The sequence below is a fragment of the Leptosomus discolor genome, chromosome 11 (assembly GCF_034619465.1).
Source record: "Leptosomus discolor isolate bLepDis1 chromosome 11, bLepDis1.hap2, whole genome shotgun sequence".
Lineage (NCBI taxonomy): Eukaryota > Metazoa > Chordata > Aves > Leptosomiformes > Leptosomidae > Leptosomus > Leptosomus discolor.
This window is the reverse complement of record NC_141401.1, coordinates 19,959,527-19,986,487: the sequence shown is the minus strand read 5'-3', so window position 1 is coordinate 19,986,487 and position 26,961 is coordinate 19,959,527. Positions and strand designations below refer to the sequence as shown.

Here is a 26,961-nt window from a genome sequence, read left to right as displayed (position 1 = left end):
GATTTTTCCTTAATTAAATCCAAACTGTTAACAGCAAGTGATTCACAAAAATAATGATCCAGAGTAAACCCTTCCTATCAGTTCTTTTGCCGGCTGTAGTGTTCCTAATGCTAGCAGCACATACACTGATGGTGAAGCGGGGTTTGAGTCAGTAACTTAATTGCTCAAAATGGCAATAATCTCTGCTTCTCCTCCACAGATAGAGACATACAGGCTCGTGTGCTTTCTATTTCACTTTACAACAGCAAGTCTCAGCCAGAGTGCCTCCCATGAATTAACAACCAGTTTGGGTCCCTTGGGCTGCCTCTTGTATCCACAATCCTTCCCACCCAGTTGTTAATCTCCAGGAAATGCCTTGCACTCAGACACGGCTGCATGTGAATGTAATAAAAGCACACACATGTTTGCTTCATGTTTGCTAACTGTTGAAAAGCAAAAAAAAAATGGTGGTTTAGTCTTTTTTTCCCCCTGATTTCCTGGTTAAGATAATTGATAATAAAGTCCTAGCACAGAGAAATTTAACCCAGACTGCCAGTGTGGCAAGAACCACCAAAAGAAAAGATTTTTACTGATTTTTATGGGAAAAGCTCCTGTGTATTGTACTTTAAACCCAGACGAGGGGCGACAAAGAACTTGCTGCTACCTGGACTTTGCCAACCGCCTTCCTCTGTGGCAGAGGAACGCGGGTGGCTGCAGGAACAGGACAAGGCATAACTACACAGTAGCACTTACAGGGGCAGGATTCATTCTTCTGTACATCACCTTCATAATGTCTATACCCTCCTGACTGGCCTTTAGCCCCCGTGCACAATTCTATCTTATCATTTTCCTTTTAGCTGCTTTCTTGCCTAGTTCATCTTCTAGATAAGTTGGTATTTTTTTTTGGACAGCCTGCACAGATTACATCATCCCTCCAGCCTATTTTATGGTCTACATGTGTCCAATAACAAATAAGGAAGTAGTACAGCAATCCAGATTAAGTGGAAAGAAGTCTGGCAGGCTCCTCCTTGCTGGCTACAGAAAACCAGAACCCAGAAAAGATTCTGAAGCATCTTCCCAGGCTATTTCTCCAACTAGTATTCTTGTCAAGAGAAGCATGCAAACTACTGGTGGACCTGCAAAGAAATGATCTATTTTTAAACTGGAAACTGGCACAGATCTCTACGTTCATATCAATACCAGCGTGTCCTAAGCAAGTTAAAACAACTTGCCAGAGCTTTGAAGTGTCACCTTCCTGATTATTCACAAATTCTAGCGTAGAGAAAGCAGACCTGCATCATTTTTCCTCACTGGCATGGACAACTATCACTAGATGTTAGGCCTTTGCAGGTTTTATCCAAAGAAACACTGTTTGCCATGAGCTTTGGCCAAGACAAATCATATGGACACTTCCTTGACATTTCTGCTTGAATCTCAGGGCAAAAAATGAAAACACGGATGAAAGGAATAATACTGAGAAGCAGATCATGGTCAGGCCCTGGAATAAAAGGCATTCAAAAATACTTCGCAGGATCAGGGCCCCAAACATATTTCATCCTTTTATACCCATGATCCATATATACTTGCTGTACACAAATGAGAGAAATGTTCCCACAACCATGCATGCCAGTACGTCATGACATGTGGTACTGTGGCCTGCAGGACCTTTTTTTTTTCCCCACTTTTTCTTTTTTGGTTGGCTTTTTTAATGAAAAAGATGCTGTTTAATCTTTATCCAGCCATTCCTCAAACCAGCAAAGAGATAGGAAGAAGCCAGTGCTGAAATGCCCTTAAAGGCCATAATATTCAAATTCAAAATACTACATAATGTCCTTTGATTTCAGCATGTTATGAGTCAAGGAACAACAAATGGGAAGGAATAGTTTTTAATGTGTCTCTAAGACTTCTATCTGCTTCTGTTTCCAATTGTTTCTGCTCTCATATAAATTAACTAACTGGGATCTCTAGATTGCTCACTAAGCTGCTGTCTTTGTCAGGGTTATCCTGCATTTATGCAATTCTCAGCAACAGCTTACAAATTGGCAAGGCTACGACTTACAGAAAACTAGGTAAGTTCACAACTGAAGCCAAAATTATGCAAACTTGTACAGATTTTCCATATCTTGAAAGAACACAACATAGGCTGCAGAAAGTAAGCTACACCAGCTTCCCTCTATTAAAAGGATCTATACCTGTGGGCATTTTCAAAAAACCTCCAGGAAGATAAAAGGCATTATCCTTATTTTCTCTACTGCTTTGACCTTTTTGTTGCAATTCCCACTTACGATGCTTCTGTTTTATTATTTAAAAACCCCAGAAATTAAAAAAAAAAAACAAACCAACCCACCAAAATGAACGCCTGAGGAAAAAATACCCTATTTTCCCAAGTGCTAAGCCACATAGAAAGTATTTCGGCCTCGTTTTTAATGTTTTAGTTGGCTAATTGCTTTCTTCTGCCGCTAGCAGACATTACAGCAGTCATAGACAGCCCACAGATATTCCTACAATATTAACAGTACAGTAAAGTTTGCCAACTTAACCCAGATTTTGAACAGCATCAATGACAGCAGAAATTGGTTAATATGCATAACAAATGCCTTACAGATCCAGATTTCTCACTCAGGTGCTACAGCTCTGAGAGGCAGTGCTCTATAGATGCAGGCTGCTGCTTTAACCTTGTCTCTTAAAGAAAATGGACTTAGATGTCATTCTTATCTCTAGCTCTCATCCAAGTCAACAACTCTTCAGCTGACTGACTAGTTTTGACCACATTGAACTCTAAAAGGAAAACTGTATTTCTGCAAGTTTTGTGAACATAAGGAATCATTAAGATAGAAAGAGCATGCCTATGAGCATCCTAAAAGAAGGAAAGGCACACCCTGCAACATGCCTTGCATATTGTTACACATCAGAGAAATCCCATGAGGGAGAGCAAGAGACAACACAAATGTCTCAGGACTGGGAAAAAAATTCATCGCAAATTTACAGTCAAACACGAGACGCGAATCTGCAAGACGGGAGGTTCTGCCAGTTCTGGTGCTCTCAGAACTACTCATTTCATTGAGAGAGGACAACTCACAAAACAACCAAGACAATTACATAGCATGGCTGCACAATAACGGTGTCTTTCAAACTGCCAAATGTGTTTTTGCATTGAAGAAAAGGCTTAGTAGCTCTCCAAACACATCTTCAGGAATGCTGAATGATGCAGGGTTCTGTAACTTATTTTAGAGTTAACATTTTGGGCAAAATAGCTGCAAGAGGGAGAAATTCCCATTTGTTTGGTGTGGCATTAAAATCAGAGCCCAATGTACTTATTTTTACAAGCCAATGCTTTCTAGCTTCACTGAGTTTTCTCTGATTAGGCACTGCATGCGAAGCATCCATAACGGGTAGTGGATTATAATATACAGTGGATTATAACATACAGGAACAGATTTTCCCGCTCCAGCAAATACATCCATATGTCTATTTATGTTATCTGTTGCTAGTCAGCAAAAAAAGCCACTTCTTGTGATTCACCGTTACGTTCAGTGTTCCCCTCAGCTCTCCTTGGAACTGGAAAGCTTTTATTTACCTGTTATGAAGCTTTATGGATTCATCTGCAACAGTGCGCTTTGGGGAAGTCTATTCTACAAACACTTTTTTTTTTTTTCTCAGATTAACTCTTATCTCCTTGCTTGCACATGCTTGGTCTATTACTGGTGACATGATCTCATTAAGAGACATGAAAACCACAACCTCCTCCTCACCCTTACAGACAGTACGAGGTGAATTCAGATTCCCCAAACCACAAAGCAGTTTGTGGTCTCCTGGAAAGCAAGTAATTTTAATCAGCAAACAAAGGGTCTAGCCTCACTCAGGCACATTGTTTAGGACCTAAGCACAGACCACGGGACCATAAAAGCAATCCAGTAGAGCAGGCAGCACACTCAGCTGTGTAAGACTCGTGGCCAAGTGCCAGGAGATCCTAGCACAGCCTCCAACTCTCTGGGTGGCCTTGGGCCCTGCCCTACGAACCACTACCCAGCACAGCTCTTCCTACTGCGAGCAGCCCCACTGACTCCAGCAGCAGCACTCTAAGTCACAAACGCACGGAGGCTTGAACTCTCAGAGCCCAATTACCTGATGTTTCATCCATGTGCTAAGGAAGGAGAAAGAGATTAGAATAACTTACCTCTGCACAACTGTTATTTGGAGCTTTAGACTGTCAACCTCCAGTACAAGTTTAAGGTACTGCAGGGGCCTTGTAACATGTATTTTACTTCCCAAAAACACCTAAAAGGAAATGCAAAGCCAGGGATCTCATCCTTTTCCGTTCAGGATGACTTGGCAGCAGCCAAAGAACCACGCAAAAAAGCTTGTAATGTTATTAAGTTCTCCCCTCTGTAACATATTAAAAAAGCGCCACAGACCCACACCAGGACATTTTCCCGCTCTGGCTCCCATTTAACTTGGAATTACTATATATTACTTTACCCTTTTCACCACTACACCAGCTGTTAAGTCACTTGTTTACAGTTGCTTGCTAAGGGTCCACCAATGGAGATTCTTTGACGATCTGGAAGGTTATCTATACCTGTCTCCTACTGAGATCCTTCTTGCTAGAAGGATGGACAGCATCAACTTTCAGCAATATATTACAGAAAAACAAGGAATAGGAATTAATTTTGAAGTTCTGAAGTTGCTCACTGACAGACTTTGCAATTCAAACAAAGATACCTACACATGTAGAAGTCAGCAACGAGTAGTGAAAAGCTGGGTAAAAGGATGTCTCCTGAACCTGACACATAATTTTGGAAGGTCTATCACTGTATTGAAGTAAATTAACAGATATTAACAGATAAGATACATAAATACATGGTAGTGTTCTGAGAGCATGGTCTTTAGGGCTCATTTCCTACAGAAGTCCATGGGAGATCTTACCGAATCCAGTTTTGGTCAACAATGAATAATTTTGGAAAGCTCTATCATCCGTTAGGCGATAGCTGCATGCTGCGCCCATCTGGGAATACAATCAAATCATGCAGCCAAGTTCCTGCAATATAGTCCTCAAAGGGCCCCTCTTAGCAGCTGCAGATCCCTGTCAGTCCAAACCACTCCATTTCACTGCATTTTTATACATCAGCCTAATAGCACAGAAGAGACCGAAAGCCAACGCATTAACGGTGTATCCCAATGAGAGGCGCTGCACACGCACATGTTTTACACAGTGATACACAGAAAGCTAATGTGACGAAAAACAAATCACAGGAGAACAAAATTTAAAAAATGTCCTAAAATGTGCATTTTATTCCATATCATTATACAATGTTTACATACAGGTATAGTTTTAAAACTGCTCAAAGAAAGTGTGAGAAAAAAAGTGAGGCGAATATCGGTTTATAAATTCCTCCCCCTCCCCAAAATCCACACAAATAAAACACACTTTAAAACAATCTCTTCCAAATTTATGTTTTCTCCTGAATTTATTGAATCTTTCATTTCAACATGAAAAATACAATCGAATGAATACTCAAGGTGAAATGCTGACCTACACTTCTGTATTGAGTTGCAAGAGCACAATTTAAAACCTCCAGAAGCCTTCACTTTTCTCTGTTGCCTACATACCTTCGTTTTATTTAATTAGAAGGCACAGAAAGTCCAAACCCTCACAGATCAATAAAATTCTGACAAAAATAAATTACTGTGCTGGACAACTCCTGACTTGTCTGATACCGAACAAAAGACTTCAGTAGAACCTTTTGTTCAAAATAGCACCATTTCCACCTGATCTCTCTTGAATATGAACCACTCTTCTTGTTGAAAAATGTAGTTGGCACTTGAGGTGGGACACTTTCTGCCACCGCCAGGATTCTTCAAAAGACTAAGCATACTGAATTGCTGAACTCTCTACAAAGTGTAGGTAACATTTTTGTTGGGAAATGGCACATTGAAACCATAATGTAAAATAGCTTAACCCGCTTATGGCTTGCCCATTTTGGTGTTTCCCTGACCCCTGCCTCATAATTTAGCAGATGTTCTTGTGACTGTGGTGATACTAAAATAAAGACATGTTTATGGGGTTTCACGGCAAGCAGGTGTAAAAACAATAAAACAAATAATGTGGTTGCTGCTAAGGAGGTTTTCACATGTTGTTTAACTCCAGTAAAGTTTGATCCAGCATCTGATGCATACTAAGGTTTTCTTCTTTGGCATGCGCCACTTTCTCTGTTGTGGAATTAGAAAATTAAAACATGAATAGCAGTTCTTTGGAGGCACTGATTCGCAGAACATGAAAGCATGCAATCATCATCGCTACTGGAGGGTTTAGAAAGTTAAGAAATGTGCATGCACATAAATACCAGTGTCCCCAGACAACACAACTAGAGAGAGTTCCAAATTAATAAAACAAATGGCAAGAATTGTTTAGAGCTGCATTTCCTAAGAAAATGCACTGCCAACAGAGACGCAATTCTTCTGGGTTCTGGAAGCTCTTTGCTTATAGCAACGGGGGATGGCGAATGGCTTTTTTTTTTTTTTAAAGTAGAGCAATAAAGAAAATAATGAAATTCTTTGTAGAGCCATACTTTTAAGTTTCATGTAATTCAAAAGTTGCAAAGAACAAAAAAATTAAAAGTAATCTTTTCTTTAGCAAACTGACATTGAAGAAATTTATTTCTTCTCAAAAATAAATAAAATCAAAGTTAGTAGCTTTATGTTGCATGCACACTTTTATAGGACAGTCATTTAACACACTTATTTGATACAATAAATGAACACAATGTTCTTGAGCTGCAGCCTACCAGAATCCAGTAATAGTAACTGCATACTAATGCAAGCATACCTTTAAACTGACCAGGTATTTGCAGATGGAGCTCCCATTCCTAGCTTGTTTGGGTTTTTTTTTTTGGGGTGTGTGTGTGGTGTGTTAAGGTTGTGGGGTGTGGGGGGTTTTTTTGTGTGTTTTGTGGTTTGCTTTTTTTTTTTTTTAAGCCAAATACAAGCCAAATTCATAGTAATGCAAAATTATTGCATTAAAGGCTCCACATAACAAAATAGCTGTAAGTATCTTTTATATTGGTTTTGAAATACCGAAATACGTATCTTAGTGAACATTTTTCTCTTGTCCACATTCTAGTAAAAATCTCAGGGCCAATTCATGGAGTCAGGTAAACTGAGTGTCTCTCTACAAGGCAGGCCGTTACTTTTTGGACACTGTTAGCTAAATGCTGTAGCTGACAGCTACAGCTGTACTAAAGTGGAAAGGAGCTATTGCACAGCCAAAGAGCTTACTGCTCCTCTAAAGTAGCTGTACACACAGATAAAGAAAATCCTCATCCAGAAGAAGCATTTTCATATTTTTCCAACAGAAACTGAGAATTTCATCCATTAATTTACCGCAGAATCAACAGCCTGAAAGAAATACATTTCTATGTTTCTTGCTTATTTCTACATTTACTGACTCATTCTTAAGGAAATTTGGAAGGAGCGGTTTTTAAACAAGTTAACGATATAGTCACACTAAAGTTAATCCTCATTCAATGCCAGCTTTAGTTCATTAGTTAGGCGACTGTTTTGCTCAAGTTGCTGGTAGAGTTGATCTGTACAGGCAGCAAGCAGGTTAGAAGGGAAAAAAAAAGAAGAGGCAGAATGAAGACAGATTAGACAGAGAAAACAGTTAGGTAAGAGTTAATAAACTGGTCACACCACAGACAGTTCAGTAACATACAGAGAAAGATTCTACCTTTGTTTCTAAACTCTAGCAATTAATTAGGTACTCCAAGGAACAGCTATTATAACCTACGGAGAACTGGCTAACACTCCTGTTGTGGGGAACAGCTGTGAGACAGGTAAGTGGGAATAGAAATGGAAGAACTGCAGCTATACTCCTAGAAGAACCCCATCCTTCTTTAATCTTTATGTGTGTGGAAGATTTGTGTTATGAGTACCATTTTTCTTTGTAAGCTACTTAAGATGTGGTGGAACCTCATCTGTCAGTGGAGGGAAAGCAACTGCGTCACAGCCAAGGCAAGTAACAGCAGAAGAGATGCTGGTAGCCAACTACCACTAGGTCTGACTCAGCCCGTACTCCTTTCCCAGGGAATCTGACAGCTGAAATGGTGTTTTTGGTAAGGAAGCACACTTCTGTTACTGGTACCAACACACTTTGGCAGCTTTAAATTGTCCAGTTGTACTTTGTAAGAAAACAAACCCAAACATTCAGTGAAAATAAAATGGAAGCATGAAAACCTGTGCTGCTCAAATACAGCAAACGGAGAGAACAGTTCACGTTCACAAAGAGAACAGCCACAGCTATGTTGTGACAGAGCACTTAGTGACAGCTGTTCTGCAGAGTGAAAGAATGTTCCATGATGGTTTTTGACTGCCTCATTTTCTCAAACTGTCCATATTCTTCTCAATAGTCTAGATTCAAACTGCACTCCTGACCTCCTGATCCCAGATTATTCCCCTACAGGAAACGACTGTTTCTGATTCTTTTTCCACAAGCTTCCTAACAGCTTCCACAGAAATCCTCTTCCCCTGCAGGCTCTGGACACAGCAATGGCAAAGCTGTGCAGTGAGCTGCAAGTCCTCACAGCTTCCTCCCCAGCCCAAACTCCAACAGCCAGCTCAGTGAAACCAGGGCATATTTCAGAGCTCTGATCCTGGACTCGTAGCAACCGGGTCTTGATTCTTACCAGGATAATGTCACATAAACGTGCAAAAAACATCAAAACCTCAGAGTAACTAAAATTTCACTTTGTTTGGCAAAGTGTAGTTAGTTATTATTCAAATAAGACAACATAATTTAAACTAAGAACTTGATGCTTACCTTCATCACAGAAAAGTCCCGTCTTTAATTGAGGCAGAGATTTACAGTATTTCTCAACATCCAAAATGAGATTAAACCCCCCAGGTAAAGCATGGAAAACATCTATTGAGTGTACAGTCAGCCCTTCATTACCTACATGCAGGTAAAATCTCTCTAGGTTGCGATTTACCGCAGAGGTAGAGTTAAGGGCTGGCTCTGTAGGCAGCCACCTTAGGCCAAGCAGGGAGTTCAAGCTCTGGTGCAGACCCAGTAAGGCTCTGCCTCAGCACCAGAGCCCAGGCAAATGAGACATCAGAACCAGCCTTGCACTCCTGCCAACAAGCCTCATGGGCACGACTACACAGGGACAGACCTTATGGGATGGACAACACAATGCACAGATCAGGCCCAACGGTGACAGGACTGCTAACATGCGCTGCAGTGACAGACCACACCACTTCCGTGCAGTCAGGATCAGCGCAGCAGGGCCAGGTAGGAATTGTGTACGCAGCTACCTGGTAATCTGCATTGCCTTGCCCATTTCCAGTACTCTGTCCAGCAATTCAGCACCCTACAGTGCAGAAAGCTGATTATGTGTGTTTGAAGGAAAAAGGGAAGATTTAAATACTGATATCCAAAATTACTGTGTTAAAAATTACCAGGTTTCTACACTGGATTTGGGCTTTTTTTTTTTTTTTTTTTTTTTTACTTCTGTTAAGAAACAACAGTATTTCAAGGAATTGAGGGAAAAACCAACACTGCTGACACAATAAACCAAAACCCACAATGGATTAAGGGGTTGGAGTTGCTGCAGCATAAGTTACTCTGTCTCAGCTGACAAGTCACAGCTGACCACATTCCCCATAACTCTTGCATTTGTGATGTTAACCACGTTAGTTTCAGCCATTTTACAAATGCTCATCCCATTATATTTGGTTAGCTTTTACACTAAATGTTCTACTTTTAAGTTGCAATACACACAGTGTATCAACCCACTTACTGTGTCTCAACTGATGAATAGGAAGTTATCGAACTTCATTATCTGGACTACCTGTGACCGCTGATACATATCCTGTACTTGGGTGTCTCCCCATAGCCAATAACATGAGGACATGTGTCATGGGATAAAGACTGGGATGAGATCAAGTTACCTGAGGATGGCAGGGGGGGAAATGATGCACCCATTTGCAAGCCTCATTTAGAAAACAGGTTTTGGGGAGGGGAGGAAGTCTAGCCTAGACTGCACTGCTGAATAACCTTGAACAAGAAAGGCACATTTACATTATTCTACAAGATAAAAACTAAAACTAAGCTATGCTATAATTACTTCATTTAGCTGTGGTGACTTAGGAACTTTAGCAATGTCTATACAGTGACAGGCATAATCAGAATCAATCCAGTTTAAACCAATTCACTTTAATGTGAACTGGAAAATAACTTCTTTCATTGTGAAGAAAATGAAGTTAAAATAAACTCTCTAGTTGCAAATAACAGTACAAAAAAGCAAGGTGTCATTATTTAATGCTTCATCCTTAATTAGGCACTGTCAAACCAACTGAAAGCCAACGTTTAGGTTTTCAAACCTGAAACGTGTACGTTCCACTTTGCAGCAGAACCATCTCATTATTAGCATAATGATGAGTTTTCATACAGCAGTTCTGAAACATTTCACATGAGTCTGCAATTCAAACTCACAAGCCTGAGCTAAGCATGAGAGTAGAAAGCTACTGAAATCTCCCTGCTGATCTTCCAATCCTATCATGCCACTCAAGAGAAGTATACTGAAAAAAAAAAAGTTAGCAAGCAACATCTTTGCTAAGAAATCAAGGTGTGAAAGAGGGGAAAAGATTTCTGCAAGACACCGAAAGGACTATTATTGGGTGAAAAATAAAGAATTTAAAGTTTTTGATATAGCCCCTTTAAATCTGTCTCAAATATTTAAGTTAATGAACAAACACATTATAAAGACAGGAAGTCTTCAGCATGAAGCTAGGAGAAAATTTCAGAGTTTAAAGTGAAAAACCTGGTGTCAAGGACTTAACTGCTTTCTCAGTCATGCTCCCACGACCAAGTGACCCCAAGGAAGTGGTGTCCATGCAGATTTTGGCCTAACAATAACAACTGAAAAAATTCCCATTACATCTACTTGTCATTTTATCTGCATCAGATTTTGAGAAAGACTAAGATCATAACTGTTCAGTTTTGACCTCAAAATACCAAGAGCAGTATTCTCATCCCATAGACTGCTGTCACTGGCTTTGCACCATCAACATTCAGGCAAAAGCATTTGCAGAAAAAAGTGGAAACACCAAAAAAAAAATCATCTAAATCCCTAATGGCAAAAAAAGCAATTTTTATTAACAACTGAAACAGTTATTTAAATAAATAAAAGGCAAGGGAATAGCAAAATGGATACAGCTGGGATGTTTATTTTACATTGAGAGGTGTAGAGTTTCTGTACAGCAGAGCACAAACAGAGCATGTTCTGAGACAGGTGCTAGAGGCAGAGTCAACTAAGCTAGAAGACAGGACATGAACCCATGAAACATCCAAAGCTTGGAAAGATGTTTTATCCAACCCGATGTAGATGTCTTTGGAGAAGTGAAGCAAAGAAAATTATCTGCATGAAAAGAAAAAGCAAGATAAGGTAGGAAATAAAAAAGGTGCAGTAAAGACTTCCAAAAAAGCAGCAACGGCACAGCAGAGACCAGCATGCCAAGACGACTACTAGAGAAACACCACACCATGCTGGGACCGGAATGCTACAATAATGTCCTCATGTACCAGTACAGTACATTTTAAAGTCTGTTTTCCATTTAGAAATACCCCAAATTCAAGAAATACTGTAATCTCTGTACACAGAGGAGAAAAAAAATTCATTTGCTTGATAAGCCACTGAACAAAAGCATGTGTTGGGGGTGGTGGTGGGGTGAATTAAAAAAAAAATATATCAAAGCATACAAACCAGACAACCATTAGACCCCTACTAAGAAACTGGGAGAGGGAGGGAAAGAATAGATACAGGGATGAAAGAAAGCAAAGAAAAAAACATTTAAAAAATGGGTGCATGCAAACACATTTCAAGCTCTGAGAAAAGCTTATGCCTTGCTGAAAGCATGCTATCTTCCAAACAGAAATGATGGGACTAAACACTGCACCTCACAAGCACTTGAGAGCAACAACTCTTCCTCTTTCCCATGTCAACTGTACAGGCTTCATACAAGCAAAAGGTATGAGCACGGGAAGGTGGATTTAGCACAGCCGACCTCTGTTCAGAATTTTAGGTTGATGGAAGAAGAGTCCGTTTGTATCAAACACTGCACGGACTAGTCACACCTTACAATTCATTACTCTCCTGCTTCCCTGCCGCCTAATACACTCTATTTTTCTCCTTATGACTAAAGTTGACAATACCACATTTTTGGTATATTCAAATTAAATTACTAATACCCTCCACAAAATATGGAGAAGCAACCTACAATTCAACTGCCACTTTTACGCGTTTAAATGACAAAGTATTTCAAACCAATTTCGACACTTGTAACATAGAAATAACTGCTGAAATTTTCAGAGCAGTTAAGGAATTTCAATGAACACTTTCCACTACTATTAATAGAGAATACAGCTACATCTAAATTTCTTTTAAACTTTCGTTGGAACTTTGTCAGAGAAAAACTGTGACAGCAGAAAAATACATGTGCAGAGGCAACTTTCTTTGGTAAACTGAATATAACGGGCCTGGTAGACAATCCTTGCACAGAGGTGAACTGAAAGGATAAAGGCAGAGCTACAAACAAAGGGCAACCACAAGACACAAGGATTGCAGATACAGAACGAAAGAGTAAACACAAGCTTATTAGGCAGCTTACAAAATCACCATGAGTATTTACCAGGCTAGGCACAACACTCACCCACACTCTGCCACGGTAAAGAAATTGTTCATGGTATTTTGTACACCTATTGTTGCTAAAGGAATGCGTCTCCCGCTACAGAGGGAGTATAACTTCACAAGGCCGGAACCGCGCAATCAATTGGGGCAGGGAAGCAGGAGCAGGCACAAGCTGGGAAGACATTTACATGGAAGTCATATCGTTGAGAGCGTGGTCCAGCTCCTCACTGATGGCTTTGTACTTCAGTTTCTGAGCATATAGCTCATCTAACATTCCCCCAAGGGAAGGCAGAGGCGTGCAAGGAAATGGAGTGTGATCACAGGATGGAAGGTGAAGGTGGTGGCATGGGATACCATCCAGAAGCCATAGAAAAGGGGAACAGCACATGGAAAGAGGTATTGCAACAGACAAAACACAAATTACAAAATTAGAGAATAAGAATTTAAAAAAATAATCAATAGTGTAATAGTTTTATGCAACGAGTTCGTTAATTGCACTGCTAGAGGGGCAACCCGTGATACAGAAAAAAAGAAAGAAAGAAACTGCACAAGGGAAGCAAAATCCATGTTTCGCTGCCCTGGATTTTTGTTTTAAGGCACAGTAGGAGGGCACACAGGAGCTAGGGAGAAAAGATCCAAAAATGGGGCTCAAGAAGAACGCTACCATTTATTTTCTACTTTTTTTTTTTTTTAAAAAAAACCAAACACCTCTGGCTTGCGTGATGTCATAAACTCCGTTTCTTACAGCGATTTTTGTTCCTTCTAAAATACTTATCTTTCTTCTCTGCTTCCTTCCAGAGTCAGTGGATTATAAATTTTCAGCAGATACCTAGATATTTCACACCCTTTATGCAGGAGTCAGCCTGCCGTGCCAAGCAATCAAGCTTCTTAAAATTCTAGACGTAGTGCAACGCATCTAAGTAGTAAACTCCATGTAACTTCTGATTACAAAGCAGTATTGAAGTTATTTTCTCTGGAGGGAGAAAGCACATTCTACCATTCTACTGCAGTTCTGAAAGATTTATCAAAACCTTAAAACAAACCCTCTGAAGTTAAATAAACTGTCCTTCTGATTACACATACAATCCATCAGCTTTACTGAAAAACAGCAACTGGTCTATGTACAAAATGCCTGCCCTGATCCACACCTACTGCAGTAATAAATCAGGTTAGCTTGCTACATTCCTAATTACTACAAACATAACACAGCTCTTCACCAGCTTTTTAGCAAGATAATAGTAATATCATCTAATTATTTACCCTATACATTCATGTACCTTCAAGTAGAAGAGTATGAAGCAAAAAAATGAAAGGAGTCTTGAGAACATGAGAGCAAAAAGGAACAAGCATGAGCAAAACACTGTTCACCTGAAGCATTTAAGCTATCAATACATTTCAACTGGAAAACATTTTGCCTATTTTACTCTTTAGACAGACCCATTTATATGAGCAGGACAAGTTAGGTGAGTAGAATTGCGTACTGAAAAAAACGCCAACAACAGGAGAATAAAAGACCTGTGTTTATATAGTAAGTGAGAAAACCAAAACCCCATACCTTCTAGGTCATCAATGCTCTTCTCCAGCTTGGTTACTGACCTCTCAGCAAATTCAGCACGGGTCTCAGCCTGAAGGCGAAACATACAGACTACTTAGGAAACACACATGAATAGAGCAGCAACAATTCAAATGAGGAAAAAAGTACAACGAGAGGAGGCAAATAGTAAGGTGACACTAATTTAACACTAAACTGTCTCTAAAATGACGTGTTCATCCTTAAAGCATCCAAGTATCGTTTGTACTAAAATAAGCAAAGCTGCACTGGAAGATCTGTTGTAAAGAACAGCTCTAATTTTACCTCCTTCAGTTTGTCAGTCAGGACTTTAATCTCCTCTTCATATTTGTCTTCTTTCTGCGAGTACTGTAATTAGAAAAAAGGATCACTGATATTAGACCAGGCATTCTAAATATACCAAAAAATACCACATTCAAGACTCTCTTCTAATAGATCAACTGTATACAAGAAATTAATATGGGTATAACTAAATTAATTTCACCAACCAGACTGTGGTAACACAGTTTATTATAAGAGCCAAACTTCCCTTGAGTTATATTCCAGTTCTATATGGTGGGAACTTTGGATAGAATTTAGTAATACAGTTTTAAAGAGGAGTGGTGTTCAGAGAAATTCAATGTTCGCAAACAAGTGCCATTTTGAGGGACATTCTATAAATAACACTTAATCCTGCCAGACTACTTAACAGAACACGCGGTCAAATGATACAGACCTATCTGGAACTAGAAGGAATGCTCCAATAAGAGCCAAATAGGAATTGAATAGTTAAGTCCAAATGCTTCTACTGATAATGGCCTTGCTGAAGTGCTGCAAAGTGATCAGCATACAAAGAAAACCCCAGAGGCCAATCCAGATGACAATGCAAGGACACGTTCTCACATAAGTCTCTAGCCTACCTTCTCAGCCTGAGCCTCCAGCGACTTCAGGTTGTTGGTCACAGTTTTCAACTCCTCTTCAAGCTCAGCACATTTGCTGTTATTTCGGAAGGAAGGCAGGAAAGGGGCGGATGGAAGATTCAGTCAAGCAAAAGAAACAGGAGAAAATAGGGGGGAAAGATAGAGAAAAATGAAAACAATTACAGCGCAAAAGAACGGCCTCAAAAGCAGCTGAATCCATCACAGACTGAAAGCAACTCTTTACGATGCCAAATTCCATTTCAAGCATACATTAAGATGACGACCAGACAGAAATTATCTACAGCCCTTGGCTTACACAGAAATATTTACATAGCGTTTACATGTGAGACAGTTCAGCTTCTTTTTGGCTGCACAAGAGATCAGTTTTAAAGGCAAAAATGAATAAATAAATAAAAAAAGAGACCAAAGAAAACCACCAAAGCAAGATGCAAAGAAAGTAAAAAGCGTAGCAAGGATTTATGTGTTTTACTGAGTGAACTAACTGGCTATGGAAGCTGAAAGACTTAGGTTGCAGTTAAACCTAAAAACTGTTTATTAGTATCAGTACCTTATCCTCTGCAGCCATTAATGCTTTCAAGGTTTGATCCATTATTCTTAACTGTTCTTCCAGCTGTCGGACTTGGCTGTTAGTGAACACATGAAATGCACAAAAGCCATTCACAAAATCAGTGTGCAGGTACAGCATGCAGTGACAAAACAAACGCGCACACACATAGGAACACATTTACTTTGGCGTTGACCATTTATTTCAACCATTACAGTAAATGAGCGAAACATAGCTTTGAGCTGAACACACAGTGTACTGCCAACGGTTCATGCTGTTACAGCTGTCTTGTAGCACCTCACACACATCTCAGGGCAGTTCCACACTTACCTTTCTGATAGTTCAGCACGTTCCTCAGCCCGCTCCAGGTCACTCTCAATGATCACAAGCTTACGAGCCACCTACAAGAAAAAGCAAACGACAATCAGGGATATCATATTGCTGCAGCACACACCACCTGTTTCTAGAACCTGCAAAGCAGGGAGTTCAGCCTCTTCCCATTTTTTGGTCAGCACATGAGCTTTGATTACGTGACATCTTCATTATTCGTTTGAGTCTGTTATCTGACATTTTTCAAGACCTCTCTTTCATTCACCAAAAGGCAACTTAAAAATATTTTTCTCCCAAAGAAACCAGGAAACACTCTCAACCATTTTAGTGCAAAGATCTGAGCACAGATCTGCCACCTTGTCCCCTGAGGTATCCAGGCACCCATTTTTCCTTCCACAACTGCAAAGAGTGGTGTGTGAGATCTTTTGAACTTAAAAGGCAAAGGTTAAAAAAAAAAAAAAAAAGAAAAAAAAAATTACAGGCACAGTCGTTAGAAACAGATGACCTGCACTCAAGAACTGACCTCTTCATACTTGCGGTCAGCTTCTTCAGCAATGTGCTTAGCTTCTTTAAGCTGGATCTCTTGGATTTCCATCTTCTCTTCATCCTTCTGGGCTCTATTTTCAATGACCTTCATTCCTCTGGAAGACAGGAAATGCAAGGTTCAGGGATTCCCAGTTTCTCTCCAGCTCTACTACTACTGGAGCACGACTTTCAGGCAGGCGTTAAGGTGAACAAAGCACACTGTATACTTGATTCTTCACACCACAGATCTAGTCCTGTGCATTCACACTTCAGAAGTTCAAAGGAAAGAAGAATGTCTTAGGAAGAAAGACAATTTACTTTGTTTAGGTCTTACTACAGTTTTGCTGTACTATTCTTTTTCATTTTAAATTGAAGGAAAGCTGATCTCATAGAAAGATAAATAAAGGGTCTTGCTTCCAAAGACCTAATAAGATGATTGAAGACATCTGTCCTTTTACACTCATTGTGAAACAGCATGTTACTGCAGGACTGACAGGCATTAAGCTTATGGGCCAAACAAATTCCCGTGAGTTTTGCCATGTCAGAGCCCTAGAGCATTGAAGCTCTCTGTGCTCTGCATAAGCAAAATTTAACTCCATCATAACAGTAAACATTGTGTAATGCCCCTTCATGTTTGACACATATTCTCTTAACTACTTCACACCACCAGACTTGATGATTTTAGAAGTCTTTTCCAATCTAATGATTCTATGCACTGTCTCAGGCACTTTTCAACAGGCCGCACTGTTAGTGAGGTAGAAATACATATGCAGAACACGTAGGATTCTTTCCCAATGAAAGCTACTATCACAGATATAAAATGTAATTTGTAGAAGTAAAAGAGAAGATCTTCCAAAGCCACAAATCTTGAGTTCCTAAGTACTTCTGGAAAGCCCAGCCTAAATCTGAAGAAACTACCATGCTCTCTCTCCTTTGCTCACCTTCATGTACTAATCTCACCAACAGCCTCTCCCAGCACTTCGCTATTCTCCAAGTGAGATTTTCTACCCACAATGAAATCAAGAATCACGTGACAGCACAAGAGTACACATCACCCTCAAAAAGATGTCATCCAAATAGAAAAGGCTGGGCTGGACCAAGCAGTTTTTCCAGGATGTGGCATGATACATCAAAAGCCCTACCCCACTTGAAACTTATCTTTACGAGACATGAAAAAGAATTCAAGCCTACACATTCTGGACATCCTTACAGACAAGCTGTAACCGAAGTCCATGTAGGCAAAGGAAGAGTGGATTGCACATGTTCAGAGACGTAGGAGTGGTTTCATTTATTTCCCTAACCCACACCCTGGCAATTATCCTCTTTGTCATAAGGGTAATGATCCATTCATGAGTGGCCTCACCCACCTTTCACTCTCATCTGCAGCCTTCTCGGCCTCCTCCAGCTTCTGCAGGGCAGTAGCCAAGCGCTCCTGAGCCCGATCCAACTCTTCCTCAACCAGCTGGATGCGTCTGTTCAGAGAAGCTACTTCACTCTCAGCCTAAGCACACGAAGAACAGAAATTAATTCATAGTAAGGCAGACATGACCCCTTGTAAAAATTATCCCACCTACCCGCTAGTGCCATTTAACAGCACTTCAGTAACTTCTAACTTCATCCACTAAAAAGCCTATACACAGAGATGTACATGCCCTCATTGAATTGTGAAGTTATTGCTTAACAGAGGAAGCGATTAATGCTTCCTTTAAATGAAGCAATTAAGGACCATACCATTTGTACTAGAAAGAACTGCACTGGAAGAAGTATGCATCATTCCCCAAATATTTTCTGTTACTGTATTTGCAGACATGAACTAATTAAAGTGTGTGTCCCCCCCTTTTTTTAATCAATCAACACAAACTAATCACCCTATTCTTCTATGTTATTCCAAATCCTTTATTCATGACCTTTTGCCATATTTGGATAAGAATTGTCCCAATATTTCCTGGAGTTCCATAAGAAGGGCTCAGTGTAAACACATAAAAATACACCCAGATCAGCATTTGCAATGAGACAGATGACACAGAGAGAGCATGAGGACATTTTAAGAAATGCCTGAATACCCACAACTTTTGTTTACAGACAGGCTATGTGAGATCTGACGAAGAAGGCATCAGCAGAGGCTACAACTAGGAAGGGCTCTGGTACAGACAACAGTTGCTTTAAACATCTGGGTTTTTTCCCCCATACTGTCATCCCCAAACTTCCCCCTGATTTGCCTCTCTTGCATTTCCTGCTCACTTACTCTTCTGTGTAACACTTGCAACTCATCTACTTCTCACCATTACAAGCTTTTACTTCTGACATTCTCAATCCTACACTTGCTTAAGTGGCAGAGTAAGTTCTATAAGCCTTCTCATAGTAACTTCATTATTAAACTTTACTTCTTTCAAAAGGATATTAAGCACAAAATATATATATAAATAGGTTACTATTCTAAAAAGTTAATTACTTCCAAGAATAACAGTTGCTCTTAATTAGTACTGGAAACGATCTTGCTATATTTGAGGAAGTACACACCTGAATTCCCTGTGATGTCTAGTTGGGGAGCAGGGAAATCAACCCTCTATCAAAAGTAGATACCAAAGGTATCAGTTTTGTTTTCTTTACTTAAAAATTTAAGGAACTGCTATTTATTGCCTTTACTAAGCAGAGGCAGCTAGATACAGGTGGCCACAGCTAAAATTTTGTTGTACATAACACGAGTAAGAACAACTTATACACCAGACAAGTAAAACAACCTTTGACATAACAGTAACATTGCCCCACTAGAATGATTGGAAGTAACATATAAACAGAGAAGCAAATATATATTTGAACATTAATGAGTATTGTCAATGAACATGTAGAACCAGGAGTCAAAGAGACTTCATCCTTAAGAGATCCACATTAACCCAAAGACAAAATCTTTAGCTATGTAATCAAGCAGCAGTACTCCAAACCTGTATTTTCAAACTTCTGGCTTTAAACAGTAAGAATTTGAACATTTTGATTTAAGAAAGAAAACAACCTTTCATAAACGTTACCCCTGGGAAATCCGTAATGTTACAAGTTAATTATTATCATGTCAAGACTCCTCACCACGATAAGAGCATACAACAAGAGCATACAATATGCTTAGAAAACATAGAGGGACTAAAGTTCAAGTTCTTACTTCCTGCTCCAGTAACTCAGTAAGCCTTTACCAACCAGCCTTATATGGCCCAAGCTATTCTTCTGCAGAGCAGGACTTCTCTCCTTATATGGTAAGGAAGGAAAAAACCCCAGTGACATTAAGGGGCACTCCCACAGCTAACAGACAAACATAACCCTCTGCGTTTTTGCCATAGCACTTATACACCACATATTTTTACAATGAGTGATGACATGGATAAGTTACCATGGGGTGTTAATTATTACTGTTGTAAGAAAGATTCTGTTCTCCAGAAGAACGAAAAAAAATGCATTCTGAAAATGTGATTACCAACAGCCCCTCGAGATGCATGCACTCAAACCAGGAAAGATTTTTTTTTTAAGGCAATGGCTGCTAGTCACAGTCTTGAAACTTTTAACAATCTGGTTTAACAATCAAAAGATGTAATCTGTGATGTGTTTTGGCCACAGCTTTAGCTTTTCCATTGTTTGCATATCTGTACCTTGCACAGGAAGAAAAAAAAAAAGCCAAAACAACACTAGCTGGTCACATGCTACATGTGTAAGGCACTACACTACGGGAAGGGTCAGATTCACACTTCAGCTTGCTTGCTGCAGCGTTCTCAAAGCCTCCCTCCTCAAGCATGCAGAAATGCAGCTGTGACAATAAAAAAACCTCACACATAGCTAGCACTATAGACGAGGCACAGGTCTGTAAGTGCGAGTTCACTCTTCTGCCTTTATTCATACCAGCACTGACCCCTCCAAACAAAAACTTAAAATACCACGTAAATGTACTCTGCAGAATTCCACATCACCCGTGTAAACTAACCCCAGGGAAAAGACAAACATTAACCTTTAGGATCCCAAGCCTTACAGCAACGTGGCTGAGCTCTAAAGCAAAGACTTCACCAGCAAGATGTAATCACTTCTTTAATGCTACTCCTTCTAATGGGAGGTGTCCCTGCCACGGCAAGGGGGTTGGAACTAGATGATCTTTGAGGTCTCTTCCAACGCAAACCATTCTATGATTCTATGAAAAGGTAACAGCAAAGCTTCCTATTTTAATGGGAATCACTTAAGTTGTTTAGAACAATACAGGTTACTGAAAATAGGAAAACTGGTGTCCTTTACTCCACAAAGCATAGAAAACAACTACGCTTTCTTTTAAAGACAGAAACCCTTACGAAACAAGTTAATGACTGTGACATGATCCCTCACTGAAAAAAAATGGATACGTGAAGTGATTTGCAAGAATGCAGTAGTTACACAAGCATAAGGAGCCATATTTTGCTTCTTGGGAAGATCACCTGCAAGTAATCAGGGCTCTTCCTTTGAACTTACTGCCCAGAAGAAGCAGAAAGCCCCATACTACAAGGAAACGCAATGATCACCATTTTTTCTATTGGGATAAACTACATGAATAAGAAATTTTTTCTTTCACGTCACTTTTATGCCACAACTTTAGACACTATAACCACTGCAAAGGACACTGTACATTTTATAGTAGGAAACATTAAGTTACAGCTGCTAGAATTCCCCAAGGTCTGTGGCAAGGCAAACAACAGCCCTACCAGGTGGGGTTTTTTTTTTTGCTGTAACTGCCACCTACAACTACATCTGCTACGCGAGTCTGGGCTGCTCACACCTGATTCGTCTCTGCCTAAAACCACGTTCCTTTTCCATCTTGGCTACAGGTTTTGACAAGCTAAATATACTACAGATGTACAGGGACAAGGGCCATATGATCACATCACTGTGGTGTTTTCAAGTACTGTGGGTAAGCACTGGGACGTGGCCGTCTCAGGGCACACTGACTTCCCACAGTTGAACTTGTTTGGATGGGACGAGCAGACGACTGGCACTTGCGGGAAAAAAAAAAAAAAAAAAAAGAACAACAATTCATACGAGCTTGCTCAGAACCGAATACAAAGCACTCAATTTCAACCATCTCACTTCAGTTCAACCTCATTCCAGCTCGGCGTTTCGCTGCTGGCCAGCGGACCTGCCGCTGCCTACTCAGGCGCGGCACCCTTGCCTGCCCCACGCACCACTCCGGTTACCGAACTGCAGACCGCAGCGCCCCTCTCCCCACCTGCAGCCCCGGGCCTGCCCGCCGGCACCAGCGGCCTCCGCCGCAGCGCGGGCAGCGGGGCGCCGCAGCCGCCGGCAGGTAACCATTTTGTGGCAGACGGCGGCGAGCGAAGCAGCCGCCCGATCCGCCTGCCGGGGAGCGGCCACGGTCTGCCGCGCCCCAGGACCCTCGCCTGGCGTCCCCGCCCGCTCCCACCGGGCCGCGGCTCCCGAGCCGAGCCGAGCCGAGCCGGCGGCCCTACCTCCTCCCGCAGCGCCCGCTCCTGGTCCACCTCCCGCTGCAGCCGACCCGCCCGCTCCTCGGCGGCGTCCGCCTGCTCTTGCAGGCTCCGGATCTTCCTCCGCACGGCCTCCAGCGAGCTCATCGCCGCCATACCCGCGCCTCGCCCAGCCCGCACCACCTCCCTCCGCCCGCCCCAGCCCCGGAAGTTCCCCCGCGCCGGAACGCACCGCGCACCGGGGCGGGGCTGCCGGCACCGAGCTGGGACCGGCACGGCAGCCCGCCGGGGCGGGCACGGAAGCGGGCCCGAGGAAAGGCCGGCCCCAGCCGGGAGAGGGCTCTGCCGCGGGCCGGGCCGTGGGGACCAGGGCGCGGCGGCCGTCGCCAGGTGGGCGCGCTGGGGCGGCAGCGCCCCCTGGCGGCGTAGCTGCAGTGGGCCAGGGCCCGGGGCCCGCCTTCCCCGCCCTAAACCGCCTCAGTATGAGCGTAATAAAAATGACACCGAGCAAACTGCCCCCGCCAGCTGCTGCTGCACCTGGCCGAGCTCCTGAGACACGGGGAGGGGAGAGGGAGCTGCGGCTGCCCCCCCGGGTGAGGTGGCTCCGGGGATGTGCCCGGCTTTTGCGAGGTGAGTAATACCGGCGAGGTAAGGTTTCCTCATCTGCCCGCTAAGGCGAGTCTACCCCAGGCAGCCGGCACTCCCTCCCCTGCCCGTGTCTTTTTCCTAAGGCTTGGAACTATCCAAACTAGTAGGGCTAATACTGGGTCAACTGCAATGCCCCAAAGACACTCTGCATCACCAAAAAAGACATCCTTACAACGTCAGACATATTCCATGCATACCATTAAATACAGCATTTACCTTGATAAAAACAAGCCAGATACTTGCCTACCCTCTGCCTGAGGGACGACTGCAAATAAAATTGCCCTCAACTAGCTTCCAAACGCTGTTTTCCAGCAAAGGAAAATGGCATTGGGATTGGTTAGGAAGATCTTTCATTTCAAAAAGGGAATCTAGTAGCATTTCTCCTGCCTTCATCTTAGGCGAGCTATTTCCAAATAGTCTGCATACTTTTCCTTATAAGGAATATCTCCCCTGGATCTATATGTGGTTCCTTTGAACAAGCTAAATAAACGTCCTGCTAGGAAGCTGCCTCTCATCTCTGCAGCCATACACAGAAGACGACAGACATCTGATCCACATTATACACTGAACCCATTCCTATGCACGCTTATGTTAAAGTCTTGAGTTCTCTTTCAAAGCTACACAACTTAACTGCCATTCTGAAGCTAAACCTTTTTTAACTTTTGTTCATTTTAGAAGTAAAATCATGTTGTCTTCCATGCAAAGTTTTTTGTAACATTTCCCCTTCTAAAAGTACCCTTCCTCCCCCTGAAATACTTTGCTTGTTTCATCTGTGGCATCTCCTCTTTTTAATTTGGCTTTGAAGTTAATTTTTAAAGCTGAGTTATAGGAAAAGGACGGTCATCGCTTTGGAAATACTGTGGATTCATCGAATCCTGTAATTCAGACCTGAGATTTACTCAGAGAGAATTGGATTGTAGAGCAGCAGCCATAGAGATCTGGACCTTAACTGCAGAGACAACAAACTCGCATTGGTCCATGCATGCAATACATTAGATGCATGTCAGGGGCAGACAGGTGGGTGGGATGTGGGCCTGGGAGAGGCACAGGCTCTTACATTATTACCATATAAAGTGCTGAGCTATATATATCTCCCAGCTTGCTCACAGGATCCTTGTCCTCTGAACTGCAAACCTAGCAAGTATCATCTTCCAGGCAATTTTCTCTCACGCAAGACTGAACTCTTCTTTGACAACTGAAACAGTTCCAGTGATTTCCAGGAAAAAAACCTCAAAAACTAGGAGAGGATCTTTTATCTCAGGGACCACTGAGTGAGCCAAAGTAGTATCTAACAGCAGTTCTAATGCATGCGTGCCTAGAACAGCTCTCTTGAAGACAGAACTAGCAGCCCTTGCCCTTTTGGATGTTCTCTCCTGGATTTACTTGCTATTAACTCTCTGATGCTGCTTCACTATCAAGTAGTATTGTTCCAGCCTGAGCTGTTTTCCCCACCACCTGAACAGACAATCCACCCTTTCTTTACTTTCACATCTAGAGTGGCAAGTACACATGAAAAGCACGTGTCGAGTGAGCAGAAACCAAATCAAATGCCTCTGACAGTGTGCAAACCTCATGCAAGGAGGCAGTGCTGTGTTTCCCACCTCCCTGCCCAGGAGTTGGCCGGAGCCCACCCTCAGCAAAGCTTTGCAGCCCTGCTTGGTAGGAGTCCTGGCTGTCCTGTGCAAAGGGAGCGTGTGGTTTCTGTACTGGAGTGGTGGTGAAAGGGATGGGGGTAACTTACATCTGTGGCCTTTTTGTCAGCCAGTTCCAACTTTTCCTGTGCATCTTTAAGGGACTCGGAGTATTTGTCCAGCTCATCCTCAGTGCCCTTCAGCTTCTTTTGTAGAGCCACCAGCTCGTCCTCCAGCTGTGATTCGGGCGGAAAGTGGTGGAGAGGGGAGCGCGGGCAGGAAAAGGTGCAGCAGGCAACGTGATCGTGCAAAGGGAGAAGTGCGAGTGCAGAAGAGACAGAAAAGGACAGACGGACAGAGAGAGAGAAGGAGAGACAGTTAGATTATCTTTGCTTGCCATAAGGGCACGATACCTTGGCGGCATTCTCCTCTGCGGAGAGGAGGCTATCCTCAGACTTGTGTAGCTCTTCCAGCACTTGGTCCCTTGCATCCTCCGTCACATGCAATTGCTTTTCCAATTGCACAATGTCATCCTCTAACTAGGTGCACAAGAGGAAATAACAACGCACAAATATATTTCTCCCTTGGCTTAGAAACGTGGGAAATTAATGTTTAAATCCCTCTCCCTTCCTCCCTCAGGATCTCCCAGAAATGTGCAACCAATGTGCCACCCTCCCCCAAACGAATAAAGCCCCAGGTATAAAGGAGAGGAGTTGGAGAAGGCCAGGAAAATGGGACATGGGGGGGAGCAGGGCAGCTAGACTCGGACAAGTCTGCCGAGTGGTGCTGGAGGGGGCAAACACAGCTTTAAATGTTCTTTGCCTAATCGCTGCATGTCTGTCCATTGCTGACCAGATGCTTCACGCAGCCTCTCCCAGCCGTGCCCCTATGACAAAGCCACAGAGGCCATGCGGCTGTCCCAGGGCCCCGCTCCCCAGCTGGGGTGCTGGGCGCGGGGGCAAGCACCTCCTACTGGGACCCCGGGAACCTCCAGCCAGGGGCTGCCTTAGGAAAAGTTCGGCTAGTTCTGTGGGGCATGGGGTGGGAACACGATACGGTACATTCGGGGAAAAAAAAAAAAAAAAAAAGAAGGGGAGGGAGAGAGGGGGGGAGAGGGAGAGAGGAGTCATCTGTAAAGACTGCGCCCGGGCGCTCAGCGCGCCCGGGCCCTGGGTGCAGACCTGCTTGCTTCTCTCCTCCGCTGCCTTCTTGTCCGCTTCGGCTTGCTCGGCTCTGTCCAAGGCGTTCTCCTTGTCCAGCTTCAGCATCTGCATCTTCTTCTTGATGGCATCCATGGCGGCGGTGGGCTACGGCGCGTCCCCGCGCGAACTGCACCCGAAAGAAACCTTGGAAAGCTGCGGGACAGCCCCGAGTCCGAGACCCAGCCGCGGCCCCCGGGGGAGCGGCGCGGAGCGGCGCGGAGCTGCCGGGCGGCGGGGCTGATCCGTGCGGGACGGGGCGCCGGCGGAGTGCAAGCGGCGGGCAGGCAGCGCCTCACAGATATGTACTTTCCCAGGGGGCTGACTGCATTCCTCAAGACATCCAATACTTTTTTGGAAAGAGCTTTTTTTTTTTTTTTTTTTTTTCCCTCCCTCCTCCGTTCGTCCCTACCCCTTTCCCTCTCGCACTCCCCCCGGCTTTTTTCGGAGGCTCAGCGCTCCCATTCGCTGCTGCCTGCCATTTGACCGTAGATATGACTATATATGGGGTGCGATGGGCGAGGTAAGGCGGGGGAGCAATTTGTTCCCATTTCCAAATAGGCAGGACGGGACGTTTCGCTGCTACTCCTGGGAGGGGGGAAAAGAAAAAAAAAAAAAAAAAAAAAAAGAAAGAGGCAGCAAGTCGGAGCCCGGGGAGCGGAGGAGACGGCGGCCGCGCAGGCTGCTCGAGGCGGGCAGGGCGTCTGGGCGGCACCAGCCCCGTGCTGGAGCCGTCCCCACCCGTGGAAATCAACCTGGCTTCAAGCAGGAGGGTGGCGGAGCCGGCCGCGCTAGGCGGCAGGGGAACCCGCGGGGCTGCGGGCGGGGGGCGGCCACTGGAGCGGCAGTAAGCGGTTAACTGCATGCCCGTGCGGGATGAACGCGTCTTAGGACCGTCCCCTCAGCAGCCAGAGGCAGGGGAGGAGGAGCAGGGGGGGCATCTCTCCCGAGCAGCCAGGCTGCAGCAAGTGCGGGCGGCGGGGCGCTGGGCCGGGCGGGCAGGGCTGGGCTTCGGCCGGACCTGCACTGAGGTGGAAGGGGCCGAGGTGCGACCCCGACCCCCGGGGCAGGTGATCATCGGGGGGAGGGCACAGGAGGGCTCTCCGCTCCTCCCCTCCCCAGGCGGTGGCGGGGTAAAGCAGAGCTGCCAGCGGCCGCGTCTGCCGCCCTCCTCTGCAGCCCCTCGGTGGGGCGTGTGGCTTTGCGGGGAGCCGTGCCTCGTTGCTGCACATGCACGGGGCACGAACACTGAACTGAACAGTAAAGGCAGAGGGGAGTTACACCGCCCCTCAGCTGGGACAGGGGCAGGTCAGCTGCCCTCCTGGGGGTAGCCAGAGCTGCGAGGGAGGCATGGAGCCCGGGCGAAGCTGGGACAGAGAAACTGGCTGGAGAGGCGGCTTGCACCCTCCGCCTGCGATGCCAGCAAGAGACTGGCAGCAGGGAGAGAATTAACAAAATAACATATAATTAAGTGGAGACCTATTTTTG

The 26,961-nt window shown here is 43.5% G+C and overlaps 1 protein-coding gene across 22 annotated transcripts; it reads right to left on the bottom strand.

Annotated features, from left to right (window-relative positions):
* Positions 1–5,242: 5,242 nt before the first annotated feature.
* TPM1 (tropomyosin 1) lies at positions 5,243–25,569 on the bottom strand. Of its 22 annotated transcripts, none has more exons than XM_086471814.1 (10): positions 25,456–25,569; positions 24,688–24,813; positions 24,385–24,510; positions 17,919–18,052; positions 16,550–16,667; positions 16,027–16,097; positions 15,132–15,207; positions 14,518–14,580; positions 14,218–14,287; positions 5,243–6,189 (listed from the first exon to the last, which is right to left on the bottom strand). In XM_086471814.1, the coding sequence occupies exons 1-10, from the start codon at positions 25,567–25,569 to the stop codon at positions 6,107–6,109; spliced, it is 981 nt and encodes a 326-aa protein (XP_086327940.1). In that variant the 3' UTR covers positions 5,243–6,106. The 22 variants fall into 22 exon arrangements, with proteins under 22 accessions (XP_086327940.1, XP_086327951.1, XP_086327944.1 ...); XM_086471803.1 differs by lacking the exons at positions 15,132–15,207; positions 24,688–24,813 and adding exons at positions 12,851–12,929; positions 15,700–15,775 and having other exon boundaries at positions 6,116–6,189; XM_086471819.1 differs by lacking the exon at positions 24,688–24,813 and adding an exon at positions 12,851–12,929 and having other exon boundaries at positions 6,116–6,189.
* Between the last annotated feature and the right edge of the window lie 1,392 nt (positions 25,570–26,961).